The 20,816-nt window shown below is 46.5% G+C and overlaps 1 protein-coding gene across 3 annotated transcripts in view; it reads left to right on the forward strand.

Moving 5' to 3' along the window:
- Nucleotides 1–20,816, forward strand: part of GGA3 (golgi associated, gamma adaptin ear containing, ARF binding protein 3) — a 1,381,263-nt gene that overhangs the window by 1,070,561 nt on the left and 289,886 nt on the right. For all 3 annotated transcript variants that reach the window (XM_069654818.1, XM_069654819.1, XM_069654820.1), the window contains 2 exons: nucleotides 6,603–6,684; nucleotides 6,778–6,900. In XM_069654818.1, coding sequence (XP_069510919.1) covers nucleotides 6,603–6,684; nucleotides 6,778–6,900 — 205 coding nt within the window. The remainder of the gene's footprint in view (nucleotides 1–6,602; nucleotides 6,685–6,777; nucleotides 6,901–20,816) is intronic.

Below are 20,816 nucleotides of genomic sequence, written 5' to 3' on the forward strand. Positions count from 1 at the left end.
ACTAGGCAGGGATGCCCACTGTCGCCGCTCCTCTTTATGATTGCTTTAGAACCGCTAGCTGCTTTTATCAGAATTGAGGATAGGATGAAGGGACTTTCGAGCTGGGGGTTGCAGCAGATAATTTGGGTGTTTGCTGATGATATGCTCCTAGTTCTTAGGGACCTGGAGAGATCTATTCCGGCCCTCATAGAGATAATGGCCGACTTTCAGCTGTGTTCAGCTTATAAAATTAATTGGACAAAATCAGAGATCATGCCTTTAACGCACATTATTGAGAGACAGTTCATAACTGATTTGGGATTTAGGTGGTGTAGTGATAGGTTGCTGTATTTGGGAATTTGGCTGGTGCCTGAGATTAAAGATATGGTGTCAGAGAATATGAAAATTGTTTGTAACACATTGAGAGATGATTTGGAGAGATGGAGCTTGTCGAATCTGTCGCTTTGGGTCAAGGTGAATGCATTGAAGATGGTTGCAGTCCCAAAGGTTAACTATGTACTAAGTATGCTTCCTTTGACAGTGTCATAAAAAGAAACCAAGACTGAAGCTGTGGAAATTACAATTACCGTTGACAAGAGGAGGTTTGGGGGTTCCTAACTTTAGAGCCTATCATCTGGCCTATTTATCTAATTTTTTGGTTCCCTTCATGGAAGATACTCAGGATGAGTGGGTAGTAGATGAGACTAGTTTCAATGGTCCATTGACACCAAAGGCTGTACTAACCTCTACATCAAGACGGTGCTGTGGAAAGGATCTTTTAATTGAATGCTTGAGGAAGTCGTGAAAGAACTTGTGTGATTTCTTGGGAGTTGATGCTCTTAAGAAATCTGGAACCTCGATTTGGATGAATCCTTCAATTAAGATAAGTTGTAATGTTGTTTTCTGGGCGGATTGGTTTCTGGGAGGTGTTCATTTTATATCTGATCTGTTGAAGAATGAGGTCTGGATGACAGCGAGTGAAGTACAAAAGTGCTTTAAAATTGAAAACTTTAAGGTATCGGATTACAGAAAACTTAAAAAAGCGATTGGTCAATTTGACTTGTTGAAAAGAGTCAATTTGGATCTGTTTACGAGGAAAGCGATCGGAGGGGTAGGTGGATTGGCCAGCAGAGTATATATGGCGATTGTGTCAAATTACAGAGGTAATGATTTACTGAGAGAAGAATGGAGTAGAAGGATTGGTTTGGATATCTCTGAGGACTTGTGGCATTGCATGTGTATGAATGTTAAGCTGTGCTCTTTGGGACTTACGGAGAGGTCAAGACAGATTAAAATCCTTAATCGGATTTATTGGTCACCTGAAAAAATGTAGAGAAGAGGGATGTTGGGAAGTTCGGATTGCTGGAGATGTGTACATGGAACGGGTACGTTGGAACACATGCTGTGGGATTGTAGGTTGGTGAGGTTGTTTTGGAATGAGGTTGATCAGGTGTGTGATTGGGTGATTGAGGGGTTGCCAGCCTTGGATTTCAGTATGGTGATCTTGGGAAGTGATGACATTTTGGACGATCTTACACAATGTCAGAAGAAATGGTTGTTCAGGGGAACCATGATGGGTACGAAGATAATTTTGCGCAACTGGAAAACTACTTTGACCTTGAACATTGAGTCGTGGATAAGTGAAATGCACGATTTGGCAGAATTGGAAAGGGTGCTGTACAGGAGAGAGGGGAAGATTGGTTTGTTTGATAAAATCTGGGGAAAATGTATATTGTTATACTAGTTTGATGATATTTATGTGTGGGGGTGGGGATGGTGGGGGTGTACATAGTTTTGTAATTGATTGCTTCTTAACTATTATGCTTTATGGGTTTGTGTGATAATGTTTACTGTATATATATTTTGTTAACTGAAAAATAAAAGTTCAAAAAATAAAAAAATAATGTCCATCGTCACCCTGATCGAGGTGGACATCAGCAGCCGCATCGGCATCCGGACTGCAATCCCTCCCTGCTGAAGGTAGTCTTGGTACTGCATTTCCTTGGAACTGGAACATATCGGCACACTGTCGGTGAGCTGCACGGGCTGTCACAACCATGTTTCTCCAGAATACTTGACCAGGTACTGGATGCGCTGCTGACCCATGCATCAGAGTACATTTCCCTCCCCCATACCCCTGCCCAGGTCATTGCCACCAAGTGGGCCTTCCATGCCATCGCCGGCATGCCAAATTGCATAGGTGCATTAGACTGCACCCACATGGAGCTGACAATTCCACATGCAATGGAGGCGGTGTACCGCAATACCACTCACTGAATGTCCAGATGGTATGTGATGCTGGGCAAGTGATTACCCATTGCTGTGCATGTTTCCCGGGGTCAACACATGACTCGATTCTCCTGCGGAATTCGACATTGCCACATGGAACATTGTGCAGGTCAAAGCACGTGGCTATTGGGTAAGTAGGATTGCCAATGCATGACCCCTAGGCAAGGGCATGGACAGTCACCACACCCCACACATCTCTTCACATTCCAAAATGCCACAGTGTGCAAGTACCTCCCCCGCAAACGGCCATGCACACCCTAGACATGTTGCACAACACGCAAGGCCGACATGAGGATGTGGGTCCCTTGTCCGCCCATTGCTTCTGTGCACCCACAATGCACACAATGTGGGTTTACCCGGCAGTGTGCATTGACCACAAAATCACAGTGAACATTGTCTGACTGGTGCATGTGTGGCGATCACAGCACAATGCCATTGTCACCAACCACACATGAACTCACGGGCATCGAGATGCGCGCAACAAGCCGTTGCCCAATACCAATGCACCAATGTGACCATCAATGGCCCCGGAATGGTATTGTGCTCCAATTCCGATCACAAGATGCCCCATATGACAGATCCACAAACGGTACATGATTGCACTGTATTTGAAACTGACTACGAAACCACGAACACTGACATGTGCACTTGCTTCCACTCCCATGTAGGTGATACAAGATATGCACTCACACCATGGCTGATGACGCCCATACGAAGACAAGGAACAGGCATGAGGAGGCCTACAACAGGGCACACATATGCACACGTGGCATGATAGAGCGTACCTTTGGATTACTCAAAGCCAGGTTCTGCTACTTGAGCCGATCTGGTGGATCATTGCTGTACAGCCCAGTAAAGACGAGGAGAATAGTGCTTGAATGTGCCATGTTGCACAATCTGTGCATACGCAGGAACATTGCACTGCCCCCGGACACAGAGGATGATGGTGATGATGGTGACGATGGTGGTGATGGGATAGAGGCAACCAAGAAGGAGTGCCCAGGATTGGCAACAAGCACGGGCAGCACTCATTCACAATTTCTTTTGAGACACTGTACATGCACATCATGTAAATCATGTATTTTGCACGACATTAAATGGATTGAATACACATGAAATCATGGATGTCCACTCGTCACTTGAATTTGCACAACATTTTATTCTCAACAATACAGGGGTGAGGGGAATTGGATGGAAAAGTAGAACACCCGTGCCCACCCACCTCCCCAATGTACCCACCCCCAACCAGGCCCCCGCCCAACTAACCCTACTAAGGACCTCACCACCTCTCCAACGTACCAAGGCCCCAACCAACTAGCCCCACTATGGACCTCCCCAGCGTACCCACCCCCATACAGCAACCCCATCCCAACTGTGCAGACGACAGTCCAATGTTTATTGCACTATTTCCGACCATGCTTGTAGGAGTTGTGTCCTTCCCGGAGGGTCTGGCCAGCCGGCTTAAGCGCCTCCGCGGGCTACATGCCACAGAACTTGAGGGGGTGCTGCTTGTGGAAGCCACTAGTGGGGTTACAGCTGGCACATTGCCCAGAAATGCCTGTTGGGCCACCGACATTGACTCCGCTATGGAGGACATTATGTTGTTCCCCTCCCTCACACGCCATGACAGGGTCACGTTAGTTGTTGCAAATCAGCCTATTGCCCTTGACAGCCTGCGCACAGAGATGGCTGTGGTCTCACTCTGCATCCTTGCCTCCTCGCGCTGCAACCTTGCCTCCTCGCGCTGCAGTTTAGCCTCCTCCAGTTGTTTCTCGACATGCTGTGTGAGGCTGGCCTGGTGTTGCTCTATGCGCTGGAGGCGGGCGCTGACAGGTCATCTGGTGCATCGTAGGATTGTGCAACCGGTGCACTGTTGCAGCTACGTGAATTCTATTCCACAGTGGCAACAGGACAGGCACTGATGTGTGCGGCTGATGTGGAAGCAAGTGTTGCATCTGTGGCAACAGGCAGCCCCGGGGTTTCAGCAGGGATAGGAGTATCCATGGCCAATGTCGGTGTTGCCGATAACTATGTTGCAGAGGTGCTGGCAGTGGCATCCTGCGATGGGCGGTTACGTCGGCCATGTGCAGGAGGACGTGGTGTGGCCTGTTGCGCAGTATCACTGTCGATTGATGTGCCTGTGGGGGAATGTAGGGTATGCTGTTAGTTGTGTGGTGGGATGTGAATGGGTCCATCACATGCAACACACTCCGCAATCTCTGGCCACTTGCATGTACACACATTTGACGGGTGATGCACTCAGGTGTGTGTGTGTGTCTCAACTTGTACTCAGTCACACGCTGTCTGCATGTCCTGGGGGCATGTCTCTTGTGCTTGTTAAGTGTGGCCTGTGTCATTGGTGGATGCGTCGGGTCACTCAGGGCCTGGCTGGACGGGGGTGTGAGTGGGTGATTGGTGGATGCATTGGGTCACTCTCTGGGCCTGGCTGGGGGTCGGGGGCGGTGAGTTGGTCATTGGTGGATACGTCACGTCACTCGCGGCCTGGCGGGGAAGGTGAGTGGGTCATTGGTGGATGCGTCGGGTCAATCGGGCCTGGCTGGGGGGGGGGTGAGTGGGTCATTGGTGGATGTGTCGGGTCACTCTGGGCTTGGCGGGGGGTGGGGGTGAGTGGGTCATTGGTGGATGCGTCAGGTCACTCGGGGCCTGGCTGGGGAGGTACATTCACACTCATGGCTTTCAACTCTGTGTACTTACCAGCATCGCCAGTTGGGCTGACTCCGGCCTCGGCATCGCCTACACCCTGGATTCCTTTGAGGTGCAGGACACTGCTACACCTCTCCTCCCATGACTGGAGCTTCAGGGGTGATGCAGGCCCTCCACCTGTGCCAGTGCTGTGCTGGTGGTGTGCTGTAATTAGGTTGCGCACTCGCAGCCGGAGATCATTCCACCGCTGGTGGCAATCCTTGACCGTGCACACAGTCACTCCAACAGCGGTGCACTTTCGTGCTGCTTCCGCCCAGATCTCTTTGCAGCGCTGCTGGGTGCTGCGCCTTTGGTCAGCGCTGAAGAGCATAGGGGCATGTTCCACAATGTGCTCCACGAACACAGTCAACTCGGGCTCACTGAAGTGTGGCTTCCGCTGTCAGGTGGCTGGGATGCGTGATGCCATTGTACTGGTAGATTGTAGCAGTTCCCAGATGTAGTAGACCCTGTGGTCTCAGATGATGGCAGTGGATTGTGGTTTAAGTAATGGCTGCCACTCTCCTTCCGGTTTTTGCAATCGCAGTGTTTCCGGAACCGGTATTTCCATTTCCGTGACGGCAGAGGCAGAAACGGATATACCACTGCTGTGGTTCACGGTGCATCCATGTCCGTGGGTGTTTCCGTGCTGGCGGTGTCACCATTTCCGCAATGATCTGCTGCGCTCGACCGGCAAACCGTAATCGCACCTTATTTCTGCATGCTTGCGGACGCGGTAACGGTGTCACTGCCTTCACGGAAACAACGGATTCTGGACTGGCAGACTCATAATGAGGCCCAATGTATGTTATCTGTGGTGCTGAAGGGAGAACTAACACAGTTGTTGAAGAGTTCCATTTCTTCTGAAATACTCAACTGTGGCAAATCAGCCTGACAAAGACAATTGTTCCTTTTGATGAACTAAGAAAAGGTTCTTTATGTGAAGAAGATAATCCTGAATATTACTCAAGGAAGAGAAAGAAACTACAGTTTTCTTTGTTGAATCACTAGAGTGTTGGAACTTTCTGTTGTTAATTTAGAGTTTCAAAGAACGGTGTTGGGCTTGAATCTGGGGAAGGGGAATTTACCCAGATTATAAGGAGAGACTGTGATCATTCTGTGAATTTAACTGTTATATTTGTGTTACCTTTTCAACTGCCATGCATTTCCATGTTGATTTACTTTATATATGTGTGAGGGACAGATATCCTTTGTTAGAGTGTTTCCTTTAGTTTATTTTAGGCAGGGAAATCCTCGTCAGGGTAGAGATGGTGAGGCGTTTATCCGACCTTTTTATTTAATGAAATGGCATATGTTGAAAACACTTTACAAAGTTGTCCGCCTCACATTTCTGACACCAAACACGTTGCTATTTGAACCTTGAATGGCCTTTTAGGAAGAGCTTTACATTTCTTCTCGTATAGACGGGTGTGAATAAAGGCTTAAATGACATGGATGTATTACTATTTAAATGCTTTATACTGTGGTTTATGCAAAATAGGCAAAAGATTCCCAGCAAGGGTAGGGGAACCATTCAAATATTGTACATTTATGAACAGTGCCAATGCTGGAGAACTTGTTTTACATGAACATACCCTTTCCTTTGTTTGGCTGACACTGTGTTTACTTCTCAGGAACTGCTCGAAAGGTGTGAACTCAAACGATTAATGTTATTCAAAATGGCCAGTGAAACCGAAGATAATGATGACAGTTTAGGTAAACAGGCAGATTTCCTCAGATCCAAAAGAATAATTTTATGTCGGTGGAAAGAGGCCAATATTGTATTTTTAACTTGTAATTGTGTTTTAGGAGATATTTTGCAGGCCAGTGACAACTTGTCCCGTGTCATCAATTTATACAAGAAATTAATTGAAGGCCAAGTCATCAATGGAGAAACAGATCTTCCAACAGCCACTTCACCCCCTTCAAAAGGTATCTGTTTGGTTTCTCTTGTGCTGTCTCATTCCTGTCTGTTGTGCTGTCTCATTTCCCATACTATTTCTTCTTGCTTTCTTCTTTCTTTTTATATTTGTCTCTGATGCCTGCTACCATTCTCTATTGTGAAACCTGGTACACAGTCTTGACCACCCAGGCAACTTGTATTAAATTGCATATATGATCGTTTAGGAATGATAAGATTTTTCAATTGAGAATTGTGAGGAGTGACTTACAATAAACATTATTATTTCTTCTTCAGAAGCAAGAATGCACCTATGATTTACACGGCCACTCAGAAGTTGTACATGAATAGAAACTCTCCTGATGAAGGCCTAAGCTATTTCTGGGCAACCAAGTTAGCTCTTAACAGGCCAAACACCATGTTGACATTTTAAGAAACAAAATGTGGGAATTCATCATCATTGTGTAGGTCTTGTGATTTAGGGAAGTAATACCAGAGACATGATTGTGTCAGGAACACAACTGAGACATAATTCGATTCTGTTTTTCTTATGTTTAGAGATTGGTCTCATGTATCTGTTTGGATATATTTTTAATCTTTTTAAAATTTATTTACAATTAAAAACATTTTTGAATTAATTGCCAAAGTAAGATTGTTTCTCGTGTTTATACACTTCCTTTCCCCAACTATGCAATTGTGTTGAAATAGGTTCACATTTATTTAGAAAAAATGTAAATCTAATAGTATGTACTAATGTGGCTAAAATGAGTACTTGTTTTTCCAGTTCTTGGCAGTATTGTTATAGTAGGGCTACTTACTGTTTGATATATTTTCTCTGCATCTCACCCATTTCAGTATTCACATATCACCTTTCAGCTTCTCTATTTTTCTAATTCTTCCCCTCAAACCTCTTCATTCCCCTGTACCATCACCTATCCTCTTTGTCTATCCAGTGTTCTCCTCTCTTTCCTTAAACTTCTATTTTTGCACTTATTATTTTTGTTCCAGTGCTCGCTTGCTCTATTTGTTTTTCCTACTACTACCCATCTGTCCATCTCTCTCATCAATTCCCTTGCTCTTTTTTCTACACCTACTCTCTAATCTATGTACCCTTATCATCTGTACCTCTATTGTGTCCCCTATACTAAATGTCTTCCTCTTTACCCTTACTCTGTCCTGTGCACTTCCATTTTCCTTTCTTTTTACTCTCTATTAGTCTAGTCATATTCTCGTGCCCATCTCCTTCCTTCAGGCTTTTACTTCTCCTTAAGCCCACCTCTCTTTATTCTCTCTTCTGTCATTGCATAGTATGGGCCCACATCCTCGTACCTTGATCTTTCCACCATCTAATTTCTATCTGGAACTAGCTTAAATACCCAGCTTCGCCCAGGATTTCAATTCTCAGATTTTTAAAACTCTGTTCGGTAAGTCTCACTTCAGTTTCTTCAGCAGTTTCATTGCTTAATTTTTTAGCAGCATGAATTCTCAGATCAGTAAGTCTCGCTTGAGTTTTTTCAGCAGTTTCATTCCTTTGTTGTTCAGCAGCACTAATTCTCTTAATAGAAAGTCGTGTTTCAGTTTCTATAGCAGTTTCATTGCTTGACTTCTCTGGTTAGTAAGTCTTGCTTCAGGTTCTTCAGCACTTTCATTGTTATGTCAACTTCTTGGTCTTCAGATCTACCTTCTTCAGAATGTTGATCATGCTTCAGCTTTCAATTATTTGTTTTGATTCAGGTGGGATTAAATACTGCTCTCTTTTTTCATGGCATTTCTGTAAAAATATATTCATAGGATTCAAGCATTAATGAATGGAGAGAATATAGAAGAAGGAAGTATTTTTGTTAAACATGGAACCTGATTAAAATCAACTGATTCAAATCAACTGATTCAACTTTGTCATCTTCAAATTGTAGCAAAATTCAATTTGAAGTCATGAGGGTGAAGTACCTGTCCTTTACAAAATTTTGCAATAGAAATTAATCAGGTGTTGATCATGTTTCAGCTTCGCTGCACGATGAGTAGCACTTTCTACAAATGACCTGTAGATGGCGGTGTAACACCACAAAACGTAATGCCAAAAAACAAAGCCAACAAACAAAAAAGATTAATTATCTCAGGAACAAGATGACCTATCGAGCCAGAAATAGTTGCATTAATTCGGCAATAGAATAAAGAATATTCCATGCAAAATTCCTGACACCAGACCTCACCATTCATGAGGCGGTACTTCCCCAAGTACGCCACATACAAACCCACAAACAAACATGACTTTGTTATTTATATATATATAATATAAAAGAACACCATCCTAAAGCTAAGACATGTTTTATTATATAAATGATGTTCAACTTGTCATATTGCTGCATTCTTAATGTTCCCCAGCTTCAGACCTTTAGATTCACATACTGTGAATTTTCCATTTACTCGTAACTGCTCTTCATCTCTTTTTCCTTTCACCCACTTTATTCACCTTTACTCCCTTTCATCTCCTTGCCTGTCTTTTCACTGTCATACTTTCAAACTTTTATATCACCATACCTCATTCTCACCAATTTTACCTCTGCTTCTGCCCAGGCTACGTACTCTGCTTGCCGCTAGTGTTGCCACTACTTACATTCTACATTTTCTATCTTTTTTACCCCATGCCTTCTTTCTTTTGATAATTATGTTCTTTCCTTATACTGGTCTCTTCTCTAATGTTTTATCTTCCCTTTCATTCACTATATCTATTCTCCCTTCTTTTGAATGATCTCTCCATTTTCTTCACCTTCGGTTTCTCTTTTCCCCTTCTACTGTGTACATAACTCCCACAATTTACTCGGCGTTTGGAAGTGTTCAAAGTGCAGTTTGAATCCATACATTTTTAATCATCCCCTACAGTAGCCATTGTCTCTCTCACAAGCTTCGTCACAGAATCATGGGTGCCAGTGGCTCTATATGTGACAGAACTGCTGTGTGACCAGAATGTCATTTATGACTCTGTTTGCTTACTCCGTTAGTCCCCTTGACGTTTTGCTGGCTTTTTGGAAAGATACTGCTTTAATCCTATTACATCCAATGTGGTTTCATGATTACCCTTGTTGGCATTTGATTTTTGTATGCGGGTTGTTGCGGTGTATTAGGAAAATCTTTACTTTGTGCCGTTTTCAACTGTGCCCCCTTCCCAAGCACATCTGCAGACGGTTTGCGTGACCCAGGACTGTTTTCTGGTAAAGTGGTATTTGTCAGTCTCACTTCCTGGCTTACCTATTTTGTTTTAGGGCACTGGGCAGGCTTTAAGGCTACCACTGCTGGGAGAACTCTTTGTCTGTGCTAAAACACGTATACATCCTCTAAGAATAGGAGTGCAGGATAATCTTTCCTCCCCTTTGGCAGGTGACAATTTTACCTTATTTTAACATTTTGTGGATGTAGGTCTGACATGGATTCACATGCTCATGAATATTCCCAGTTGTCAAGCTGGGAATCTTTGCTAAAAGAAAAAACGGTTTACTTTTTCTTTAAAACTGTATATTAAACCAATCACTATCCCCTGGGTCATACTGCTCTCATCTAATGACAGTACACTCCCTAAGCTCCATCCCAATCACTGTCCCCTGGGTCATACTGCTCTCATCTAATGACAGTACACTCCCTAAGCTCCTTCCCTGGTGGCCATCTTCAGATTTTTACTGCAAGTTCTCATGTTGCTCTGTGAGCTTTTTTGTGTTATTTCAAGATTTTTTCATAAAGTGTTTTTGAATTTTGACTGTTGATTGTCTTCAACGAAGGACAGAGACCAGCAGCGGGGATCCGCTGCCGGTGAAGATCTTCATTCACCGTCGGATTGTCATTGATGTTTAGAGAAGGCCCGGCCTTGGGCCTACTTCGCACCTTTCAGCCATGGCTGAGGAGAAGAAGGAAAGCAGAAGCTTCTTCATACTGTGCGCAAAGTGTGGATTAAGGAACGTATTAGTGGAAGATCGGCATCATAAATGCTTATATTGCCTGCATCTGACCACGATGAGGAGGGATGCGAGGTGTGCCGTGGTTTCTTGAAGAAAACCAAAAAAGACTGCTAGAGCAGACTGTCTGCGTGGCTCAAGCTGAGCAAGGCCACTGACTCAGCCTCTGTGCAGGGTCAGGCCTCATCTAGTACCGGCCGGTCCGAAGAGTAAACTATTTCAGGGAGGAGGTTGAGATCCTTTGAGGATGCATCAGTGTGCAGGGGTTCAAGAGAAGGCTAAGCTCTGCAATGCTGGCTCCACTGGGTTCGCTACTGATATGTGGCCCGAGTTGGGCAGAAGGCGATCGCCATTACCATCAGCCTCCACGGTGAGCATGCCGACGAAAGGGTTCTCTTCTAAGACAAAGTCCCTAACCCAGTTCAAACTCTGTGTGTCAGCAGATAAAGTGACTAGGGAAAGCTCTGGAGAGGACTTGTCAAAGCCAACTAAGATCCGGCAGCCTGCCAGGTCAACTGAGTCAACGACCGCGCTGTCAATGAGGGCCTCGATGAGCACATCGCCGACAAAGTCGATGACATCCACCACGACAGCGTTGAAGGCGAGTGGATCCGCAAAGGAAGTGTCTGCCACGACCACTCCCACAGGACACTTTGCCCCTGAGGCGAGATACGGCTTTAGAGGCAGCAAGAAGCCAGCGACCACTCTGCGGGGGCGGGGCAAAGCCCCAGTGACTGCATCGGCCCAGCAGCCTCCTGAGAGGGAGGGGGAGAGGCCCCCCTGTGGAACCTCTTCGGTACGTGGACCCACAGGCTGCTCCAGATGGACCGGAGCAGATTTACTCGTGTTCCGACAAGGGAGATGATAATCTGCCTGAAGATTACTACACAGGCCACAAATGGGGAGTATCTGGGGGCAGTGGACCTAGGTCCCCTGCTCGCAAAAGGAGACGCGTCAGCACAGACCCTACGCCGCTGGCTCCTTTCACCCCTAGACCATGGGACATGTCGCTGGATATTCTAATGACTCTGCATACACTGGTCATGGAAATACAGCAGAGCCTCCAAGGTTGAGCCCACCGCCGCGGAACAGAAAGTCTAAGGAGAGTGTTTCTCTTTACTGCACCTTTCCTTCCATCTTTATGGAACCCCCAAACTTTTTGCTTTTATTTTTGAATCTGACCTGTACTTTTACAGTGCAGTGAAGCTGATAGATTAGACTTTGTAAAACCAAAGCAATCTCTTATCCTCAGATTTGGGAAGACTCCTGCCCAATACTTGAGGAGGTTTAGAGAGTATAAAAGATAAGAATGTATGACCTATGTAACTTTTGTTGCAGATTCCTTGAAAAACCTGTGTGGCTGGGTAGAGGGCTATCAAGCAACCACCTTTGAGGGTATGATCAATTAGAATTAGGTCCTGCTTGAACATATTTTTGCCTCATGTTCCCCTGAACTTGAGCAACATTTGGCTGACTGCAAGGAGTTAAATCCAAAGAGGCTGGCCATTGCTGCTAACTCGTGCGTATTGCATAGTGTCTCTATGGAGAAAGGCCAGCTTCCAATGGGAGGATTCTCCACCAGAGAAGCAAAGGATTCACAAGGAAGGTGGGTTACTGCAAAATAAACCCACAGAGCGAACCAGAGAAATCCTTGAGAGGTGCCAGGTTACTCGGGTTGTTAGACCCTTCCTCCTACAGTTGGTATGTGACATTGCCCTGGTGATGCATCCTAGTGTCAGGATATCGCCCTTGCGGTTTAAGACATATTCTTGCTGGCCCCTGATGGAGGCCCCAGAAGAAAACCACTGTAGGAGTCTCACTCTGTCACCAGGTTGACAGGGGTGAGACAGGAATTCAATTACTCCAGAGTTCACTTATAGGAGTAAACTCAATGCTACCAGAGAAAAGGCCTAATTTGATTAGCCCTTTAACTCTGGAGACCTCAGGCATTAGAGTGCAATTGGTAATTGCTGATCCCAATCCCATATGCCCTTGTGCCACCCCACAGCGAATGACTGGCAAGTCAGTAATTGACACCCTACTGCATGACAGTCCCAGAGGTAGCTCCTCTGCTGTACCCAGCAGTGGTCAGACCCAGTGGAGGGCTAGTGAAGTGATCTGTCAAGTTCCACTGAGTTGTCATCCACAGGAGGATGGTCTGAGAGAGCGAGATCTGTCAGTTCTCTCCTAAGTTTGATTGGAGCCTTACGTGAGCCCCAGAGAAGGAGGTGGGACCTTCTCCTGTCAAACTCATTCTGTAAATCCCAGAAAACCTGTCAGTGGTCTGGGCCTTGCCATGTTTCACAGCTTGGCGCAAGGTAAACTATTCCAAAGGCTTTGGTGAACCTGGACAGGGTGCCAGGCAGTTTCCTGGGAAGGGTGTGGATGATTTTATCTTGAGAGATAGAATTGGAGCCCTGCTTGTGGTTATAGAGTGGGAGCCAGAGAAATATGTGTATCTCCCTGCCCTGTGCCAAAGCAGCCCTTCTATTGGCTTCAGTGAGGATGACCTAGTGTCTCCTCACCTGACCCCACATCAGCAGGGCGAGCTGGAGATTTTGCCGAGGCAACCTCCTCCCTTGTTGTCACTGACACCCCTTATAACGGATTGGTGTAAACCAAACTGTATTTTGGGAGTGAGTGAACCCACCAAGTTTGGGTATTTTGGTGACTCAGAACAAAGAGGAGGTTCTAACAGTTGGTGTGATATCCACCCTGTGTTGGAATAAGGAGTGTTCCAGAGTCCAGTTCTGAGGATCAGGAGGGAAATACAGGTGTAAAGCCAGTTTAGGATTCTGTATGGACACTAGAGCGCAATATTCTGTCCCCATGACGTATGCACACTATTCACTAAGAGGTAACAACTTAGTGGCTCAGCTCTGTACAGAGATGTACAGTAGCAGTGCATTAGCAGATTTGATCTCTCTGCAGGGTATGACAACATATCCTTGCAGTCTATGCTGAGGAGGAGCCTTACTTCAGTGTATGGACTTCTGGATTGGTGGCTGCAACTGACACCTGTCAGATGAGCTTAGCCCCTGTTCTGAATGGGAAAATGGATCTCAGCAATACATGTCTGGATGACATGGCAGATTCAACCTCCACTTGGAAACAACTGGGTCTGACACAAGAGACTGGGCCATCAGGCCAACCTGTTCAGGGAGACAACCAAGTGTCAAACACACAAGTTAATATTCCATTCACAGTTCGTAAGTGAGTTAGGGGCTTGTCATCTTCATTAACAAATAAAGGCACCGTTGCTGATGCATTCCTATATGTCCTATTTCTTGAGCTTAATCAAGAACATATTATGAGGCCGCATATAGGGTTCAGGGAAGACATGAGAAAAGAGATAGCAGAATACTTTTAACTGAATACGGGAGTATAGAATCAGCAGAATTCGACACGCTTGCGCTAAACTCTGGGCTGCATCGGGGCCAATACATCACGTACACCAGGTTGGTACGGATGGTGAAAAATATGTGGGCGGACACAGAGTTGGAGGGTGAGCCCGACACGGTCATTGAAACAATCTACGATGTGTCAGACGGGGGTCATGAGATCTCCCGAATTTACGAGCTGCTCATGTCTCGGGTTGGCTAAGAGGTGCTCCAGTTAAGACAGGACTGGGAGGAGGAAGCCGGGGAACCCATGAGCGACGGGTTATGGGTGAGAGCCCAACGGTATCATAAAAAAGTATCTAGAAATGCGAGGCTACAGCAAATCCAGTTGTATATTACTCATAGGGCGTATATGACCCCACAGAGGATTGCACGATTTAAGGATGCAGGAATACAAAGATGTCCTAAATGTGGAGAAGTAAATGCGGGAATGAAACACATGTTTTGGGGCTGCACCGAAATAGGAAGGTTTTGGCGGGAGGTGGCGCAACGTCTGTTAGAGAAGGATATTATTCTAGAAACAGAATCTGTATGGGCATGCATGATAGGTGGGTTTCCCAAGTCGCGCAAGCTGAAACATGTATGCAAGTTCAAGGATCTGGCCTACATACTTGCTAAGCGCAGAATTGCAATGGGTTGGAAAGCCAGCAGCAGGCCGAAAGTAGAATTATGGTGGCACACAAACTTGAGGCTTGAGACATAATAGGCATTGTAACAATGGGGGAGATGAGATGAATCACCAACCAATTAGCCTTCCACAAGAAATTTGGAATTTCTACAAGTGTAAGATCATGGCTAGAGACCATTTGTAAAGAAGAGACTTGATGCATTAGCTCAATCACATTGGCTGTTTTCAGAAAAGGACTGGCTGCCGTGGCATATAAATCCAGAATCTTGATTTTTTTCTTTCTTATGATAATAATTTGGCATTTATATAGCGCTACGAACTCGGGTTCGTAGCGCTGCTTAGTGCTCATTTATCGAGCTCGGAAGGATGAAAGGCTGAGTTTGGCCCCGCCGGGATTCGAACCTGCTCTGCCCGGATGTCAAAGCGAGCGCTCTACTCGCTGTGCCACTTGACCGGCTTAGATGCAGTGGGAAACTGTTGTGTGTTAGTAACATCAGAGCCAGATATAACCATTGAGTAATTTCCTATTGATTTCTTTTGTAACCTAAGAACCATGTTCAATAGAGAGTTATTGTTTATGGAGTTCTCCAGGGATGAATCCATAACGATTGGTACCTCCTTTGGTGGATTAATAATAAGGGGCTCACGGGAACAGGCTCCAGTTTGTTCATATTCATAAAGGTCTTTGGAGGATCGTTTCAAGAAGCAGTAATTTTCCCCTTGTTTTTTGCTTCCAGTCCGTTTTCGTCAGAAACTGTATCCGCGGCACAAGATGCACGTTCCTTACTATGTAAGAAATATCTACAGATTGCCAATGGCATCACTTTCCTTATCATTAATAAAAGCAAGGTACGGGAAGCAGTGTAATTTTGTTACCAACGGAGTGGGAGAAACATATATCGAAACGCACTAAGTGGCAGACCCTGAGAGCACAAACGTCCGAGTCAGAATTAAAGAAAAAGCAAAACTGACTGTAAAAACCGTCGCTGACATTCCCGACCATAGCAAACCACAGGTGCCAGTATGGTTTTGAAGGTGTGTGGTGAAAGGTGCCGCTCCTCCAAAGCTGCAGCAACTGAAAAGAGACTCAATGGGTCCAAAGTGCCACAGGTAACCACTTGCCTCCCACTTCCACTGCTGTGTGTTTTGTATCTATTTCGAGTGGATTGTGTCCTCCAACGTATTCCTCATCTTAGATGTATTCCATCCAGCTTTGCTGCCCTTCGGAATTCTTTTCGGCAGAGGGCGCCATGCAATGATGTCGTTGAGTCGATGGTCCTTCGAAGGCCTCCGTCGAGGGTGACGTCATCGGGTATATAAGTAGCACGCGCGGCGCCCGTTGGGCTCAGTTCCGTTTTTTCGCAGTATATGTTGCTTCGCAGATTTGGCACGCATCGAGTTCTGTGAAGATAGTAAATAACAAATATGTCCTCGTCATCGATGCCGACCACAACCCCGAGATCGGGTTTCAAAAAGTGCAAGTCGTGCGGTTCAAAAATGTCGATCACAGACCCGCACCGAGAGTGTTTGTGGTGCCTCGGAGAAGGCCACGACATGGAGGCCTGTACGAAGTGTCAGGCGATGACGGGGAAAGCCTTGCGAGAAAGGAGGGGAAAACTACAGGTGGGTCGTAAATCCAACCGTAAAGCCTCTAGCGTCGAGCTGAGGTCCCGTAAGGAGAAATCTCCTCGACGCGAAAGGCATCGGTCCAGGTCCCAAAGCGATTCCCATCGCTCGTCATCTTCGACGAAAAAAATCGAAGAAACAACGCCACAGGTCCCCCTCCACCTCGTCCTCAGACAGGATGAAATGCCCCACGAAACATTCGTCCTCCGAAGAGTGGGAAGCATTCAGGGTCAAAATGATGGAGGTGTTTGAGAAAGCGAAGCCTCGGTCCGCGCCTTCTTCGGAAGCTGGCCGGGAGCGTCATTGCTCCGACACTCGTGCGCCTCGAGCCTGGGAGATCGAAAAAGGAAGGATAGAGAACCTTCCAGGACGCCGAGCGGAAAAGACCAGTCGAGTCGACCGCTCGAGGTCACCAACGCACCGCGAAGGGCAAATCTTCGAAGAGCGCCTCGATGCCCTCGAAGCCGGCTCCGTCGAAGACTACTATTACGTCGACGCCTTTGTCGATGTCGACGCCTTTGTCGACGTCGACCCCGAAGCCCTTGGAGCCAAAGGCTCCAGCTAAGCCAGGCAAGCCAGAAAAAGGGAAAGACAGGGTTACAAGACCTGTAATACCCTCAGAGCCCTGTAATACACCTCTTCCTCCTCCTCTCCCAGAGAAGGTTTTCGAGCCTCTCCCTAGGAAGGAGTTTTTCAAGTCCCTGACCTCAATTTTTGAGGAACAGGAAAGATCTGATGAGGAGAATGTACCTTTTGGGCTAGAATATGGCACCCCAAATGTCCCTGAATGCCTAATTTCAGAAGAAAGCAGGATGAGGGACCTGGTGGAATCATTACACAATGCAAGTGGCATTGACACATCTCCTGAAAATTACTTTGGCAGACCAGAACCAGGAGAGCATGCCAGTCCATCATACCGTCAGCTAATGACAAAGGTAGTAGATTACTTAGGATGGGCTAGACCATCGGCCCAATTCATCCAGGATGATATGACAGATATATTGGACCATGGTCCCGCCGAAGACCCAGTACTACCCTTTCATGTAGCCCTGCAAAATAGGGTGCCAAGAATTGGGAGACTCCGGATTCTATTCCTCCGGTAAATAAATCCCTCACTTCAAAATACCACCCTACCAGTAGCGACCCCAGCTATCTGTCCATGCAACCCACTCCTGAGAGTCTGGTCATACAAGCAGCCACAGCGTCTAACAAACTTGCGTACCCTTCTATCCCTACAGACAGGGACAATAAGCGTGTGGATGGCTGGGCATGGAAGGTATTTTCAGCTGGAAGTATGGCTTTAAAATATGCCAACTCCACATGTGCCTTGGCAAAGTTTTCGTACACTCTGTGGGAGTGCACCACAATGGCGGCGGAGCACATACCAGAAGGGTACGAAAGGGAAGGGTTCCTAGCCATCGTTAGAGATGGAAAGGAAGCCATGCAGGAATCCCTTCAATCTGGTTTGGACACTGCGGATAGTGTAAGCAGGTCCATGGGCACTAGCACGGTAATGCGCAGATTTGCGTGGTTACGGAAGTCGGGTTTCGCACCGGACGTACAGAACCGCCTTCTGAACATGCCCTTTGATGGGTCTCACCTTTTTGGCAGCAAGGCTGACGAGAGCCTTGAAAGGTTGCAGACCTCAAAAGCAGCTGCCAAATCTTTAGGGGCTGCTATTAGGCAACCTCAGCCATTTCGTGCGCTAGGACAATCGTGGAGGGGGACGATCCTATTGTTACTACTACTCATATGGAAAGGGGAGAGGAATGGCCTATCAAAGGGGCCAGAGAAAGGCCACTTGTGGTGGACGAGCAAAATGTGCAAAGCCAGCTGCCGCCTCTTTGCCATCAGCGGCTGCAACAACCGCCACAAAACCACTTTGAGGACTTGCATCACAGAACACCTGTAGGAGGCAGGCTGTCACAGCATCTGCAAGAATGGCGAGCCCTTACTTCAGATGTTTGGGCTCTAGAAATAATAGCCCAAGGTTACTGCCTTCCTTTTCTGACGCAGCCTCAAAGCAATCCACCAGGGAGACACCCTTTGAAGTTTTCAGACCCGCTCCTACAGCAGGAAGTTCTCCTGCTGGAGAAAGGTGCTATAGAACCAGTGCCGGCAGCGGAGAAGAACAAGGGATGGTACACCCCATATTTTTTTATCTCCAAAAAGGACGGAGGACTGAGACCCATCTTGGACTTAAGAAACTTGAACAAATTCCTCAGGAAGGACAAGTTCAAGATGGTTACTCTTTCTCAGATCCTTCGGGCCCTTCAACTTCAGGACTGGTTGGTGTCATTGGACCTCCAGGATACTTATTTTCATGTGCCGATTCAGCTCAAGCACAGAAAATACCTGAGGTTTGTAGTTGGCGACTCACATTATCAGTTTCGAGTCCTGCCATTCTGATTGACCTCCGCCCGAGGGTCTTCACCAAGCTAATGGTAGTGGTGGCAGCGCACCTCAGGTGAGGGGGGATTCACGTCTACCCCTTCCTGGACGATTGATTGATCAGGGCACATTCTGCCGAACAAGCACTGGATCATCTGAAAGTCACCTGCCACTTCCTCCACAGACTGGGCTTCTCCCTAAATTTCAAGAAGTCTCAAATGACACCTTCCCAACAGCTCCAGTACATATGAGCTGTATTAGACACATCCTTGGGAAAGAGCTCGCCTCCCAAGTCGAGGGCTCAAAACATTCTTCAGATGGTTTCCAAATTCCAAAATGCCCAAAATCTCCAGGCCTACGACTTCTTAAGGTTGCTTAGCCTCATGGCATCCTGCATCTTCCTGGTGCCGGAGGCACGTTTGAGGATGAGATCCCTTCAATGGGCTCTAAAGACTCAGTGGTCCCAGTTCTCAGGTCAAATGACGGATCTTCTCCAGATTCCGAACAAGGTTCGACAAGATCTTCTATGGTGGACTTGTACAGAGAACATCCTAAAAGGAGAACTTTTTTGGCAACCATGGCCAGAGATCACAGTAGTGACGGACGCCTCACTCATGGGGTGGGGAGCTCATGCCAACGGTCTGACAATCAGCGGTCGTTGGTGTCCATCGGAGTCCAAACTACACATCAACTTTTTAGAGCTGAGAGCAATCCGACTAGCGCTGAAAGCTTTCCTGCCATCTATCAGGGTAAAAAATGTCCTGATAATGACGGACAACACAGTGGCCATGCATTATCTAAACAAAAGAGGAGGTGTAGGGTCACTACCTCTATGCAGAGAGGCAATGCAGCTCTGGTATTGAGCAATTCAGGAAGGAATCTCTTTAACGGCAGTTCATCTAGCCGGGGAGGAGAATATGACGGCAGATGCTCTGAGCAGGCAGAACACAATGTCCCACGAATGGGAACTGGCTCAGGAAGTCATTCAAGAGATCTTCGCCCTTTGGGAACCCCTCAAGTAGACCTAATTGCGACCGGAAGTGCGAAAGGCATTGCTCATTGGAATTTCCCCCGAGAGGAGCCCTGGGAGACGCGTTAGTGGTGGAGTGGAATTTCCCACTATTGTACGCATTCCCTCCGATTCCCGTCATTCCACAGGTCATTAGGAGACTGAGACGGTTTGGGAACTTCATGATCTTAATTGACCCGGATTGGGCCAGGAGAACGTGGTACTCGGACCTTCTAGACATGTCCATCTGTCCCCCAGTACGTCTTCCTCAGAGAGAGGACCTTCTCTCACAAATGGAGGGTCAGGTTCTCCATCCAGAGGTCAAAACTCTCAACCGTCACGCTTGATATCTGAAAAGGCTGAGATACAAGGATTGGGACCTTCCAGATGACGTCATGGAGATGTTGCTTTCGGCATGAAGGCCAGCAACAAAATCTCTATACCGTTGTCGTTGGAGGAGGTTTTGCAACTGGTGCAGAGAAAAGAATGTCAATCCTTTTCTATGTTCTTTTCCGGAAGGACTGTCCTTCCTCTTGTCCCTAGCGCATAGAGGTCTAAATGTTGGTACCATTAAAGGTTATCTTGCATCGCTTTCCATCTTCAAGCGCTCGTCAGAAGAATACTCCTATCAAAATTCCTTTGGTAGTGCAATTCTTAAAGGGACTCACTAATGTGTTTCCTCCTTACCCATTCCAAGTGCCAATTTGGGATCTCAATCTGGTTCTAAAATTCTTAATGTGTGCTCCTTTTGAGCCTTTGAAAACTTGTCCATTAAGATTACTGACATGGAAAACTACTTTCCTAGTTGCTTTAACATCTGCGAGAAGAGTGAGCGAATTGCAGGCACTGTCTTCTGGGCCACCCTATACTGTGGTCCATAAGGACAGAGTTGTGTTGAGGGTTAAACCCTCATTTTTACCTAAAGTAGTATCTGATTTTCATTTAGGTC

This window comes from Ambystoma mexicanum, chromosome 3q (assembly GCF_040938575.1).
Source record: "Ambystoma mexicanum isolate Mex_15411 chromosome 3q, UKY_AmexF1_1, whole genome shotgun sequence".
NCBI classification, from domain to species: Eukaryota; Metazoa; Chordata; class Amphibia; order Caudata; family Ambystomatidae; genus Ambystoma; species Ambystoma mexicanum.